The sequence below is a fragment of the Cetorhinus maximus genome, chromosome 31 (genome assembly GCF_964194155.1).
Source record: "Cetorhinus maximus chromosome 31, sCetMax3.hap1.1, whole genome shotgun sequence".
In the NCBI taxonomy this organism is placed as follows: domain Eukaryota; kingdom Metazoa; phylum Chordata; class Chondrichthyes; order Lamniformes; family Cetorhinidae; genus Cetorhinus; species Cetorhinus maximus.
The window spans coordinates 12364050-12378295 of record NC_135909.1 but is presented as its reverse complement, the minus strand read 5'-3'; the positions used below and the strand labels follow the sequence as shown (position 1 = coordinate 12378295).

Here is a 14246-nt window from a genome sequence, read left to right as displayed (position 1 = left end):
GTGGACCAGGGTGCCCCAGAGGGAACGATCCCTGCGGAATACCGCCAGGGGGGGTGAAGGGAAGATGTGTTTGGTGGTGGCATCATGCTGGAGTTGGCGGAAATGGCAGAGGATGATCCTTTGAATGCAGAGGCTGGTGGGGTGATAAGTGAGGACAAGGGGGACCCTATCATCGTTCTGGGAGGGAGAGGAAGGTGTGAGGGCGGATGCGCGGGAGATGGGCCGGACACGGCTGAGGGCCCTGTCAACCACCGTGGGTGGAAAACCTTGGTTAAGGAAGAAGGAAGACATGTCAGAGGAACTGTTTTTGAAAGTGGCATCATCAGAACAGATGCGACAGTGGCGAAGGAACTGAGAGAATAGGATGGAGTCCTTACAGGAAGCAGGGTGTGAGGAGCTGTAGGTGAGGTAGCTGTGGGAGTTGGTAGGCTTCTAATGAATATTGGTGGACAGTCTATCACCAGAAGTTGAGACAGAGAGGTCAAGGAAGGGAAGGGAAGTGTTAGAGATGGACCATGTGAAAATGATGGAGGGGTGGAAATTGGAAGCAAAATTAATAAATTTTCCAGGTCCAGATGAGAGCATGAAGCAGCACCGAACTGATCATCGATGTGCCGGAGAAAGACTTGTGGGAGGGGGCCGGAGTAGGACTGGAACAAAGAATGTTCCACATACCCCATAAAGAGACAGGCATAGCTGGGGCCCACGCGGGTAACCGTAGCCACACCTTTTATTTGGAGGATGTGAGAGGAGTTTAAGGAGAAATTGTTCAGTGTGAGAACAAGTTCAGCCAGACGGAGGAGAGCAGTGGTGGATGGGGATTGTTCAGGCCTCTGTTTGAGGAAGAAGTTGAGAGCCATCAGACCATCCTGGTGGGAGATGGAGGTGTAGAGGGATTGGACGTCCATGGTGAAGAGGAGGCGGTTGGGGCCAGGGAACTGGAAATTGTTGATATGAGGTAGGGTGTCAGAGGAATGACGGGTGTAGGTGGGAATGGACTGGAAAAGGGGAGAGAGAATGGAGCCAAGATAGCACGAAATGAGTTCCGTGGGGCAGGAACAGGCTGACATGATCGGTGTGCCGGCACAGTCCTGTTTGTGGATTTTGGGTAGGAGGTAGAAGCGGGCCATCTGAGTTTGGGAGACTATCAGGTTGGAAGCTGTGGAAGGAAGATCTCCAGAGGAGATGAGGTCAGTAACAGTCCTGGAAACACTGGCTTGATGTTCAGTGGTGGGGTCATAGTCCAAGTGTGGTAGGAGGAAGTGTCTTTGAGTTGATGCTCAGCCTCTGTGAGGTAGAGGTCAGTGCGCCAGACAACAACAGCACCACCCTTGTCAGCGGGTTTGATGACAATGTCAGAGTTGGACCTGAGAGAACGAAGTGCAGAAAGTTCAGAGAGAGATAGGTTAGAGTGGGTGAGAGGGGCAGAGAAATTGAGACGACTAATGTTACGCCAACAGTTCTCAATCAAAAGATCAAGAGAAGCTAAGAATCCAGAGGGAGGCATCCAGGTGGAGGGAGAATATTGGAGGCAGGTAAAAGGATCCATTAAATGGGGAGAGGACCCCTGCCCAAAGAAGTGAGCACGGAGACAAAGGCAGCGGTAAAAGAGTTCAGCATCGTGCCGAGCCTGAGATTCATTGAGATGAGGGCGTAAGGGTCTGAAATTAAGTCCTTTGCTGAGCACTGAACGTTCAGCGACGGAGAGGGGAAGGTCAGGGGTATGGTGAATACACGGCCGGGGCTGCCATTGGAAGACGGGATAGGGACAGAGGGACAGGCAACGGTTGAGGGTCCTGGATGGGTGTTGGTGTCAATGAGTTGTTGGAGCTTGCGTTCCTATGCGCCTGAAAGAAAAAGACAAGGTTTCTTGTTGAAGCGTCGGATGAGACGAAGAATAAAATGAAACTGGGGATATGCGCAGCTTAGAAAAAGAGTGCGGCGGTGCTGCTGGAGGGAGAGGTCAAGTGTGTTCATATGGCGGCACATGGCACTGAGTGTAGATCTCAGAATGCGACGAGAACAGCAGTCCGAGAAGCGTTGTATGTCCCGGAGATACCTTTAATCCTGGGTGGGTTTGAAACATAAGGGATGGAACTTAAGTTGAAATCCACATGGGGTAAGTCGGAGACGGAGACAGTCAATGAGGAAGGAAATATGGCTGTGGAAGCGAGTTTTGGTAAACACCTTGTCAAACACCAGGAGAGAAATGGAAAGCAATGAAGGTGAACAAGGCAAGAGAGAGATACAAAAATCCTGTCGGAGAGAAGAGCACAACTTCTTCAAGGTAGGCATTCCTTGAAGAGAAGTGGCAGTCAATCAAACTCTAAGATAAAAGCAAAAAACTGCGGATGCTGGAAATCCAAAACAAATACCTGGAAAAACTCAGCAAGTCTGGCAGCATCTGCGGAGAGGAGCACAGTTAACGTTTCGAGTCTGAATGACCCTTCAACAGAACTAAGTAAAAATAGAAGAGAGATGAAATATAAGCTGGTTTAAGAGGCGTGGGTAGGACAAGTAGAGCCAGTGATAGGTGGAGATAACAAAAAGATATCTCAGACAAAACGGCAAAGAGTTGTTGAAGGTGGTGATATTATCTAAGGAATGTGCTAATTAAGGGTAGAAAGCAGGACAAGCGAGGCACAGATAGCCCTAGTGGGGGTGGGGTGAAGGAATCGAAAAAGGCTAAAAGGTAGAGATAAAACAATGGATGGAAATATATTTCAAAATAATGGAAATAGGTGGGAAAAGAAAAATCTATATAAATTATTGGGGAAAAAGGTGGGGGGGGGGATCGGAAAGGGGGTGGGGATGGAGGAGAGAGTTCATGATCTAAAATTGTTGAACTCAATATTCAGTTCGGAAGGCTGTAAAGTGCCTGGTCGGAAGGCTGTAAAGTGCCTGGTCGGAAGATGAGGTGCTGAATGAAAGCCCCACTCACTCACAGGCACCGCTAACTGACAGATGCACAATGAGTCTCAAACACTATCACAGTCAGACACAGAACGACAGCAACAATCACTTTCAGTCCCAGAGACTGACAAGCACAGAATGAATCCCAGACTCTCTCACTGTAGCACGGCCTTACAAACAGTGAATAAATCCCAAACTCATTCACAGTATCAGAGTGAGTAAATCCCACACTCGCACACATTATCAGGGGCTCTCTGTTACAGATGGAATCCCGCTTTCCCGTATAGTCTCTCTCTGTGGAGAACGGACCCTCGCAAAACAATCAGGCGACATTCCCCGATGTATAGTAAAACACTGTGGAACTGGGGCTGGAGAGAGTCTTTGTAAAATGTATTTCCTGACCAAAGTAAATGGGCTGATGACGGGTCGGGAGGAGGAGTGGGGGCGAGAAATCACAATCTGATTGGCCTGTTTCCATATCCAATCCTGAAATTATATACTTAGAGGCTGGTTCCGCCTTTAAACTGTCCATTCAGAGTCATCTTTTCCCAATCCTTCATTAACATAGATCTGGGAGACTGTCTATTTAATCGGCGCTCGGAAGGGGTTTGGTTTATTTCTGTGTCTGAAACTGAAGATGGTTGATGAGAAGAAACCAGCTCCCAAGAAGGGAGCCAAGAAAGCCTTAAAGAAACCGGTAGCAAAGGGCGGCAAGAAGCGGCGAAAGTCGAGGAAGGAGAGTTACTCCTGACCATTTTCTGAACAGATTCACCAGTCAGAGTTACAAGGACTATTAATACAATCTGCTCGACAATCCGCCTTTTTAGACTCTGTGAGGAACCGCCCCGAACAGTAATTGGCTGCAGCCTTACGCCCAGGCAGTTGCGTCCAAAATCGAACCAATGAATTAATCCCTGGCAGCTCAGGTCCTCATTGGTCGAGTTGTTTTTAATTGTCCATTTAAAAATTCCGCCTTTTTTTACAGCCGTTTCCCGTCTCGACAATAGACTTCGTTCTTCCCTTTTTTGAAAATTATAAATACCATTTTTCACACTCACTCACTATTTCCTAACCCCAATGAAATTCCAGTTCATGTAACCTGACCCGGCAATTTGTAAACCCCGCATCATCCTGGTGAATCTGCTCATTTTTGGACAGAAACACCAGTCTGTTGTTTGAACTGTGTAAAGTCAGTGCTGAGTTTCCCAGGCAATAACTGAATTGTTAATATAATAATAATTGAACATTGCTCCATACAGCACAACCAACCTTTAAAATCGCCGCTCGCTTAGAGGGCTGGAATGGGTAATAAAATAGAAACGGTGCTGGGGGCATCAGACCCCTTCCCATTGCCCTCATTCTGGGCTGTTCATTCCGATAAAGAGCGGGAACGGGAGCGGCTCGAAGCTCCCCCTGTTTCCGGTCTGAGTCTTGACGGACATCCGTGCGAATATTGGGAATAGGAGGAGGAGGCCACTCAGTCCATCGAGCCTGTTCCGCCATTCAGTGAGATTATGGTTGATCTGATTGTAACCTCAACTCCACTGACGGATTGAACGGCTGATGTCAGAGGAACCGCCGGATCCTGTCATTACTATCCGACCCATTATTCATCTAGAACAAAACCTTTCGGAAATGTGAAGCAGTGGAGAGACTTTTCAGTGTCAGTACAGAATGTGCCATCCGGGTAAATAAACAACGAGCAAACTGAGATTCTCAGTACATTCCCCGCCAGAACAAATCAGACACTAACATTCCCGATCACAGCCCATCCCAGCTCCCGCTCCCAGGTCTCTGCTCTCTCTGTGAGGCGGTGGGTGGCTCTTAAAAGAGCCTTTGTTGTGTGTTCGGTAAAAAGGGTCGAATGGTTTAGCCGCCGAAACCATAGAGAGTGCGGCCCTGGCGTTTCAGAGCGTACACCACATCCATGGCAGTGACCGTCTTGCGCTTGGCGTGTTCAGTGTAGGTGACCGCATCCCTGATCACATTCTCCAGGAAAACCTTCAGCACCCCGCGAGTCTCCTCATAGATCAAACCCGAGATCCGCTTGACACCGCCACGGCGAGCCAGGCGGCGGATTGCTGGTTTGGTGATGCCCTGGATATTATCACGAAGCACTTTGCGGTGCCGCTTTGCTCCGCCTTTCCCCAGTCCTTTGCCTCCTTTCCCTCTGCCAGACATGATGACTCTACACTCAGAGCGCTGCAGAATATGAGAAATCAGCTGTTTCGGTTCTTCTTTTATACAGCCCGCCCCGACCTGACTGAGAAAGGGGCAGAGAGTGAGAGGCGGGGCGGGGAGGAGACTGAGTGACAGACAGAACAGAGGAATGTCTATGATAATCCAACTCCGCCTCCTCCCTGCTAGAAACGACTTTGTTTTTAAATTATCGACAATGGAAGTTAACACAGCGCTCGGCACAAAGCTTATAGATTGGAGCTTCAAATTAAACGGTTCTAAAAACCCGCAACTTTTAAATAAAGAGCTTTACAATTAAAATTCAGTAATATTCCCGCCCAAGTACATACACTATATGCTGTCAAATCCGCCTATTTCCACTTCACTCCCAGCTTCTGTTCTATCCCCACACACCTCCCCTCCAGGCGGGTTCAGCAGTTTACCGACACCTCACTCCAGCTGAATTAGACAAACTCATGTATTGGGCTTTGAGTTGTAACGCGGGGTTTCTCCGCCCGGGTAACTGTCTTACACACACTCACCCTGAATCTGTGAAAAGGGAAGGAGCAGAAACTGACAGAGCAGCTGAACAAATCCCCAGTTACAATGGGGCACGGACCCCGCTGTTTTATTGCAGAGTGGGGGAGGGGCTGGGTATAGTGCATGTCAGTGAGATACCGGGAAATTTCAATTTAATATAAATCATTTCAGTGTGAAACCTGCTCCCAGCGCCGGGAGAGGGACATTTGATTCGGGGATCAGCTCTTTCCTGAGAGACGTGGGCGGCTCTGAGAAGAGCCTTTGTGTTCAGAGGTTTACAATTTGCTCGGCTGGTTTCACTTCTTTCCTGGCGCTGCTTTCTTAGCCTTTGCTGCTTTCACTTTGGGTTTGGCCTTCGATTTATCCACTTTTTTTAAAGCCTTTCCGCCCGTGACCTTCTTGACGGGAGATTTTTTCTTCAGCGCTGCTTTCTTCACCGCCTTTTTTGGAGTTGCCGCCTTCTTGCTGCTTGTTTTCTTGACTGTTGCTTTCTTCGCTGGGGATTTCTTGGCTGCTACTTTCCTGGCTGGAGATTTCTTAGCTGCTGGTTTCTTTGTTTTCACCTTCTTGGCCGCTGGTTTCTTTACTAAAGATTTCTTGGCTGTTGGTTTCTTCTCCTTCTTTCCCACTTTCCCCTGGGATTCCTTCTTAGGGATTTTGAAGGAGCCGGAGGCGCCCTGTCCCTTTACCTGCACCAGGGAGCCGCTCTCCACCTTCCTCCTGATACTGAGCCTGATCTGGGAGCCGAGCTTCCCCACATCAACACCGCTGCCAGACAAAGCTTTCTTTATCGCGGCCAGGGACATCCCCTTGCGATCGCTGCAACCCGCCACAATCTTGAGGATCTGTTCGCCTAACTTGGGACCGGCTGCCTTCGATCGGGAAGTCGCCTTCTTCTTCTTGGGAGGTTTGACTTGAGCGGTGGCGGCTGGAGGAGCCGTTTCGGCGGCTGCAGTATCAGTCATATCCGAGACTGTGTGGAAAATCTCTCTGACAGTCAGAACTGGATCAGAAATGAAACCAGTGGTGGCGGCTCAGAGCAACTTAAACACAGGGAGCGGACGGGGCAGAGACAACCTGCTGTCAGCTCCCGGCTCCTCCAGCCTCTCTGTGTTTCTCTCTCCTCATAAACTCCCCAATTCCACTTCAAATTAGACATTTCAGATTCCCACACTCGCTTCCTTCTGTTAACAAAATCCGAATCTTTGTTGTCGAGAATGTTCCATCCGAATTAAATGCAGCAATTTCGATTTAAACCCGTTTCTTTGCTGCTTTGATCGCGCCCTCTCAGCCGAGCGCTGACTTCTTCTCTGTGTTTCCACTGAAATCTTGAAATAAATGAAAACTTTGCCTTAAATTCTCTCTTCAGGGCTGAGCAGGGGAGCAGCGCTATCCAATTACAGGGAAATCTTGTGATTTTACACAAGAATGACTCGGAAACCTGGCGCTGAGGCCGGACACACAAACACAGTGACATTAGTCTAACCCGCCCGCCCCTTCAACACACTCTCGCTGATACAATGTCACTGTCAGCCTGTTCCTGCCCCACGGAACTCATTTCTTGCTATCTTGACTCCATTCTCTCTCCCCTTGTCCAGTCCCTTCCCACCGACATCCGTGATTCCTCTGACACCCTACATCATATCAACAATTTCCAGTTCCCTGACCCCAAACGCCTCCTCTTCACCATGGACGCCCAATCCCTCTACACCTCCATCCCCCAACCAGGATGTTCTGATAGCTCTCCGCTTCTTCCTCGAACAGTGGCCCGAACAATCCCCATCCACCACTACTCTCCTCCGTCTGGCTGAACTTGTTCTCACACTGAACAATTTCTCCTTAAACTCCTCTCACTTCCTCCTAATAAAAGGTTTGGCTATGGGTTCCCGCGTGGGGCCCAGCTATGCCTGTCTCTTTATGGGGTATGTGGAACATTCCTTGTTCCAGTCCTACTCCGGTCCCCTCCCACAACTTTTTCTATGGTACATCGATGATTCCTTCGTTGCTGCTTCATGCTCTCCTCTGGACTTGGAAAAATTTATTAATTTTGCTTCCAATTTCCACCCCGCCATCATTTTCACATGGTCCATCTCTGACACTTCCCTTCCCTTCCTTAACCTCTCTGTCTCAATTTCTGGTGATAGATTGTCCACCAATATTCATCACAAGCCTATCGACTCCCACAGATACCTCGACTACAGCACCTCACACCCCGCTTCCTGTAAAGACTCCATCCCATTCTCTCAGTTCCTTCGCCTCCGTCGCATCTGTTCTGATGCCACTTTCAAAAACAGTTCCTCTGACATGTCTTCCTTCTTCCTTAACCGAGGTTTTCCACCCACGGTGGTGGACAGGGCCCTCAACTGTGTCCGGCCCATCTCCCGCGCATCCACCCTCACACCTTCCTCTCCCGGCCAGAACCATGATAGGGTCCCACTTGTCCTCACTTATTACCCCCCCAGCCTGCGCATTCAAAGGATCAGCCTCCGCCATTTTCGCCAACTCCAGCATGATGCCACCACCAAACACATCTTCCATTCACCCCCCCGCTGGTGGCATTCCACAGGGATCGTTCCCTCCGGGACACCCTGGTCCACTCCTCCATCAACCCCCTCCCACGACGCCTTCCCATGCAACTGCAGAAGGTGCAACACGTGCGCCTTTACTTATCCTCTCCTCACCATCCAAGGGCCCAAACATTCCTTTCAAATGAAGCAGCATTTCCCTTGCACTTCCCTCAATTTAGTCTACTGCATTCGTTGCTCCCAATGCGGTTTCCTCTACATTGGAGAGACCAAACGCAGACTGGGTGACCACTTTGCAGAATACCTTCGGTCTGTCCGCAAGCATGAGCCAGACCTCCCTGTCGCTTGCCATTTCAACACTCCACCCTGCTCTTATGCCTACATGTCCGTCCTTGGCCTGCTGCATTGTTCCAGTGAAACTCAACGCAAACTGGAGCAATATCACCTCATCTTCGGATTGGGCACTTTACAGTCTTCTGGAATGAATATTGAGTTCATCAATTTTAGATCATGAACTCTCTCCTCCATCCCCAACCCCTTTCCGATCCCTGTTTTTATTCCCCAATAATTTATATAGATTTTTCTTTTCCCACCTATTTCCATTATTTTTAAATGTATTTCCGTCCATTGTTTTATCTCTACCTTTTAACCTATTTCGATCCCTTCCCTTCACCCCACCCGCACGAGGGCTATCTGTACCTTGCTTGTCCTGCTTTCTATCCTTAATTAGCACATTCCTTACATAATATCACCACCTTCAACACCTCTTTGACCTTTTGTCTATGACATTTTTTGGCTATCTCCACCTATCAATGGCCCTCTATCCAGCTCTACCTGTCCCACATCCCCTCTCCCTTAAACCAGCTTATATTTCACCTCTTTTCTGTTTTTACTTAGTTCTTAGTTGAAGAGTCATACGGACTCGAAACGTTAACTGTGTTCATCTCTGCAGATGCTGCCAGACCTGCTGAGTTTTTCCAGGTATTTTTATTTTTGTTCACATCTACAGTTTGACAGGACAAACTGTGTCTCAGATTTACAGCTCCCAGGACAGGCTTTCCTCTCCTCTCGGCCTGTGCTGTGGATTATTTGGAACTAGTTGTTGTTTCCCAGCTCAGTAACTGTTAAACCTTCTGAGACCGGAGCTGCTCACAGTGTCTGTTCCCCAGATTCAGGAGGTTGCAGCCAATCACAGCTGTGCCTGTGTTAACCCATAACTGGTTTAAATTATTCTCTTGTTCACAGGAAAATTTACTTTTGATCATTGGAGGGGGCATCGAATAAAACTTTGTGGGTAGAGTTTAGGAATAAAAAAGGGGCAACCACATTATTAGGTGTTTATTATAGACCCCCAAATAGTCAGCGGGAAATTGAGGAGCAAATATGTGCACAATTTTTGGAGGTGGGTAAAAACAATGACAATAGGGTGATTATATTAGGTGATTTCAACTTTCCCAACATTAATTGGGATAGACAGAGTGTTAAGGACTTGGATGGAGTGCATTTCTTGAAATGTGTACAAGAGAACGTTTTAGGTCAATATGTAGAGGGTCCAATAAGGGACGGTGCATTGCTGGACCTAATTCTGGGGAATGAAGCTGGACAGGTGGCTGAGGTAGTGGTGGGCGAGCATTTTAGTGATAGCGACCACAACATGGTACAGTTTAAGTTTGTTATGGACAAAGAAATCGAAAAGTTGCAAAAAAATGTTTTGGATTGGGGGAGAGTGGATTTTAGTAAAATAAGGCAAGATCTGGCCAAGATAGACTGGGAACAGTCACTTGTGGGAAAATCTGCAGAGGAACAGTGGGGGGTGTTCATAAAGGAAACGGGGAGGGTACAGGTTCAATATGTTCCCTTTAGGGTGATAGGAAGTAGTAACAAACCCAGAGAACCATAGATGACCAGAGATATTCAGGTTAAGATGAGATAGAAAATAGAGGCTTTTAGCAGGTACAAGGGATGCAAATCAGCAGAGGCATTAGTGGAGTACAGATAGTGCAGTGTGGACCTTAAGAAAGCAATTAGGAGAGCAAAGAGGGGATATGAGAGAGCTCTGGCTGGTAAAAGAAGGGAAAATCCCAAGATATTCAATAAGTATTTCAATGGGAAGAGGATAACCAGGGAAATAGTATATGGGATCAAGTGGGCATTACATGGGTGGAGCCAGAGGACATCACTAGAGTTTTGAATGTATACTTCACGTCCGTCTTCACCCAAGAGAATGAGGATGAATGTATCGAACTCGGGAAGAAAGACTGCGAGGTACTTAACCAAATTGATATAGCGATTGACAAGGTATTGGTGGTGTTGGCAGGTTCAAAAGTGGATCAATCTCCAGGTTCGGATGATTTGTGTCCCAGACTGCTGAGGGTGGCAAGGGAGGAGATCACAGGGCTCGGACCCAAATTTTAATTCCTCTCTGGCCACGGGGAAGGTGCCAGAGGACTGGAGAACAGCTAATGCGGTTCCGCTATTTAAGAAGGGTTGTAGAGATAAACCAGGGAACAACAGGCCAGTGAGTATCGCGTCAGTGGTAGGGAAACTATTGGAGAAATTTCTGAAGGAGAGTATCTGCCTCCACTTGCAGAGGCAAGTTTTGATCAGCGATAGTCAGCATGGCTTTGTCAGAGGGAGGTCATGCCTAACAAATTTGATTGAATTATTTGAGGAGGTGACCAGGTGTGTAGATGAGGGTAGTGCAGTTGATGTAGTTCATATGGATTTCAGCAAAGCCTTTGACAAGGTCCCACATGGGTGACTTATAAAGAAGGCAAAGGCACATGGGAAACAGGGTAACTTGATAAGGTGGATTCAAAATTGGCTTAGTTGAAGGAGGCAGAGGGTGATGACAGAAGAATGCTTTAGTGACTGGAAGCCAGTGTCCAGTGGCGTACCACAACGATCTGTGCTCTGTCCCCTATTGTTTGTCATTTATATAAACGACATAGATGACTATGTGGGGGGGTAGGATTATTAAGTTTGCGGATGACACAAAGATTGGCCGGGTGGTTAACAGTGAGGTTGAGTGTCTTGGGCTACAGGAAGATATAGATGGGATGGTCAAATGGGCAGATAAGTGGCAGTTGGAATTTAAACCTGAAAAGTGTGAGGTGATAAACTTTGGATGGAGTAATTTTACAACAAAGTATTCAATGAGTAGCATGGCACTAGGAAGTTCTGAGGAACAAAGTGCCCTTGGCGTGCGTGTCCATAGATCTCTGAAGGCGGAGGGGCATGTTAGTGGGTTGGTGAAAAAGGCATATGGGTCACTTGCCTTTATCAATCGAGGCATAGATTACAAAAGTAGGGAGGTCATGTTGGAGTTGCATAGAACCTTGGTGAGGCCACTATGCATTTCTTGTCGCCACATTATAGGAACGATGTGATTACACTGGAGGGGGTGCAGAGGAGATTCACCATGATGGTGCCTGGGATGAAACTTTTAAGTTATGAAGGGAGGTAGGATAGACTTGGGTTGTTTTCGTTGGAGCAGAGAAGACTGCAGGGCGACCTGATCAAGGTGTACAAGATTATGAGGGGCATAGACAGGGAGCAGCTTTTCCCCTTTGAGGAAGGGTCAGTCACAAGGGGGCATAAGTACAAGGTGAGGGGCAGGAGGTTTAGGGGGGATGTGAGGAAAAACATTTTTACCCAGAGTGTGGTGATGGTCTGCAATGCACTGCCTGGGAGGGTGGTGGAGGCGGGTTGCCTCACTTCCGTTAAAAAGTACCTGGGTGAGCACTTGGCACGTCATAACATACAAGGCTATGGGCCAAGTGCTGGTAAATGGGATTAGGTAGGTAGGTCAGGTGTTTCTCACGTGTCGGTGCAGACTCGATGGGCCAAAGGGCTTCTTCTGCACTGTGATTCTGTGATTCTGTGATTTGAAGATAGACTGTGTGCACTCAGTCACTAAACAACAGTATCGCACCTTCATGTGGAGTTCAAGAGAGAGGGGGTGGAGGGATAGACAGAGACAGAGTGAGTGAGGGCGGTGAGACACAGACAATGCATCAGTTGCAGAAATCCTTGTAAATTCTGGTGTTATCCAGAAAGATTCTCATGAAGAGGCAGAAGCTGCAGTCTCAGATCTTAATGATATTGTAGCACAGACACATCATTAATCCCACACGCAGGAATAATGCTGTATTTTAACAGAAATGAGGCAGTATGAACACAATGGTCCAGTTCTAAAAATTGTGCAAGGTCAGAGGGACCAAGAATCTTTATATCTTTGAAGGTGACAGGAGATTTTGAGGGTGTATTTCAGAAAGCAAATGGGATCTTTGGTTTCAACAACAGAGGTACTGAGCATAGAAGCAGGAACGTTATATTTAACATTTATAAAGCTCTGGTTAGGCTGCAACTAGAGTATTGCCTACATGTCTGGTCACCACGTTTTTGGAAGGATGTGAGAGTCTTTGAGAGAGTGTAAAGGAGATTTCCTAGAATAGTTCTAGGCATGAGGGATGATAGCTGCAAGGTTTGTTTGCAGAATCCGGAGCTGCTCTCCTTGAAGCAACCGAGATTGACGGGAGGTCTGAGAGAGGTGTACAGGATTATAACAGGTTTAGATCAGGTAGACAAAGGAAAGCTGTTCCCATTAGCTGAGAGCAGAAGGAATAGGCAGCATGGATTTAAAATATAAGACAAGATGTACAGGGGGGATGTGTGCAAGAAATTTGTTACATTCTAGGTAATGACCTGGATCTTGATCCCTCTGGGCATTGTGGAAACGGAGATGGTGATTACAAATGGAAATTGGGAAATAAAGTTGCAGGAATGGAGCAGGAGAATGGGCCTGACTGGATTATTCTACAGACAGTCAGACTGGATGGGCCGTATGGCCTCCTTCTGAGCAGCAATGTCTCCATGACTCTATGTCTCTCTGTCTCTATGACAGTGTCAGTGAGTGAGAAACAGTGGCCCATGTTTAACCCTCGGTTCCTTTTTGTACTCCCTGCAGCTCAGTGCCATTGGGTATCACTCTCAGTGAGTGTTTCACTCGGATTGAATGAATCTGGGAGAGTTCATGACAGATATTAACTCCTGCACGGTCCTAGCAAACACCACGACTACCGGCTTCCTCCAGTGATTCTGCAGGATTGCTTTGTGATGACGGGCCCCTGAACAGCAAACAGGCTGCACAGAAAGATCTCAAGCAGAAATTCTTATTTCATCGTTCCCTTTCTCAGGAGCTCCACATCTTTTGCTGATCTCGGATATAAATGAATTGGAGAACGTTTCAAAACAAAATTGTTTCACGGAATGTTGTAGAATTCTGCGTCATTCTGACCCACCAGAGCTCAATGGGTGGGAGCGGAAGAGCGCATGGGCGCTGCTCTCCCCCAGCTCCACTTGGGACAGGAAGAGCCGCCAATGGAGTGACCTCAGTCCTGGGGGAATGGAACAAACAGCAGCCTCCTGGGAGGAGGGAGACAAAATGGCAAGAAGCTGTTATTGAAAATAATTGCTGCTTTCTCCCCACAAAGCAGCAGTGAATATTCTTGGTTGAGTTCCCACTCCCCAGGTTTGTTGATATTGGACAGTGAAGAGTTTGAACAGAGCCGGACAGTCGGGACGTGGGGAGTCAGACAAGGAGCAGCTATTGCAGGCACCAGATGAGAAATAGGACGGGCACGTTTTAAACGGCGGCTGTTTGGTTTCGGTGGCAGTTTTAATAGTGGAGATGGTGGCGTAGCGGGAATCTAGAGTTCCAGGTTAATGAACATAAGAACAGAAGGAACAAAGAGCAGGAATAGGCCACTCGGCCCCTCGAGTTTGCTCCACCATTCAATAAGGTCATGGTTGATCTGATTGTAACCTCAACTCCACATTCCTGTCTACCCTCGATAACCTCTCACCCACTTGCTTTCATGAGTCTACCCCTGCTTTAAAAGTATTCAGAGAATCCACTTCCACCCTCTTTTGAGGAAGAGAGTTCCAAAGACTCAAGACCCTCAGCGAGAAAAAAATCTCCTCATCTCTGTCTTAAATGGACGACCCTTTATTTTTAAACAGTGACCACGAGTTCTAGATTCTCCTCCAAGAGGAACCATCCTCTCCACACCTATCGTGTCAAGAAAC

At 47.7% G+C, this 14246-nt stretch overlaps 2 protein-coding genes across 2 annotated transcripts in view; one reads left to right on the top strand and one right to left on the bottom strand.

Annotated features, from left to right (window-relative positions):
• LOC144670420 (histone H2B-like) overlaps positions 1-14246 on the top strand; it is a 528756-nt gene that overhangs the window by 265955 nt on the left and 248555 nt on the right. The window lies entirely within an intron of this gene.
• Positions 5924-6596, bottom strand: LOC144670452 (histone H1-like). Its single transcript, XM_078532946.1, has one exon. The coding sequence runs from the start codon at positions 6594-6596 to the stop codon at positions 5928-5930; it is 669 nt and encodes a 222-aa protein (XP_078389072.1). The 3' UTR covers positions 5924-5927.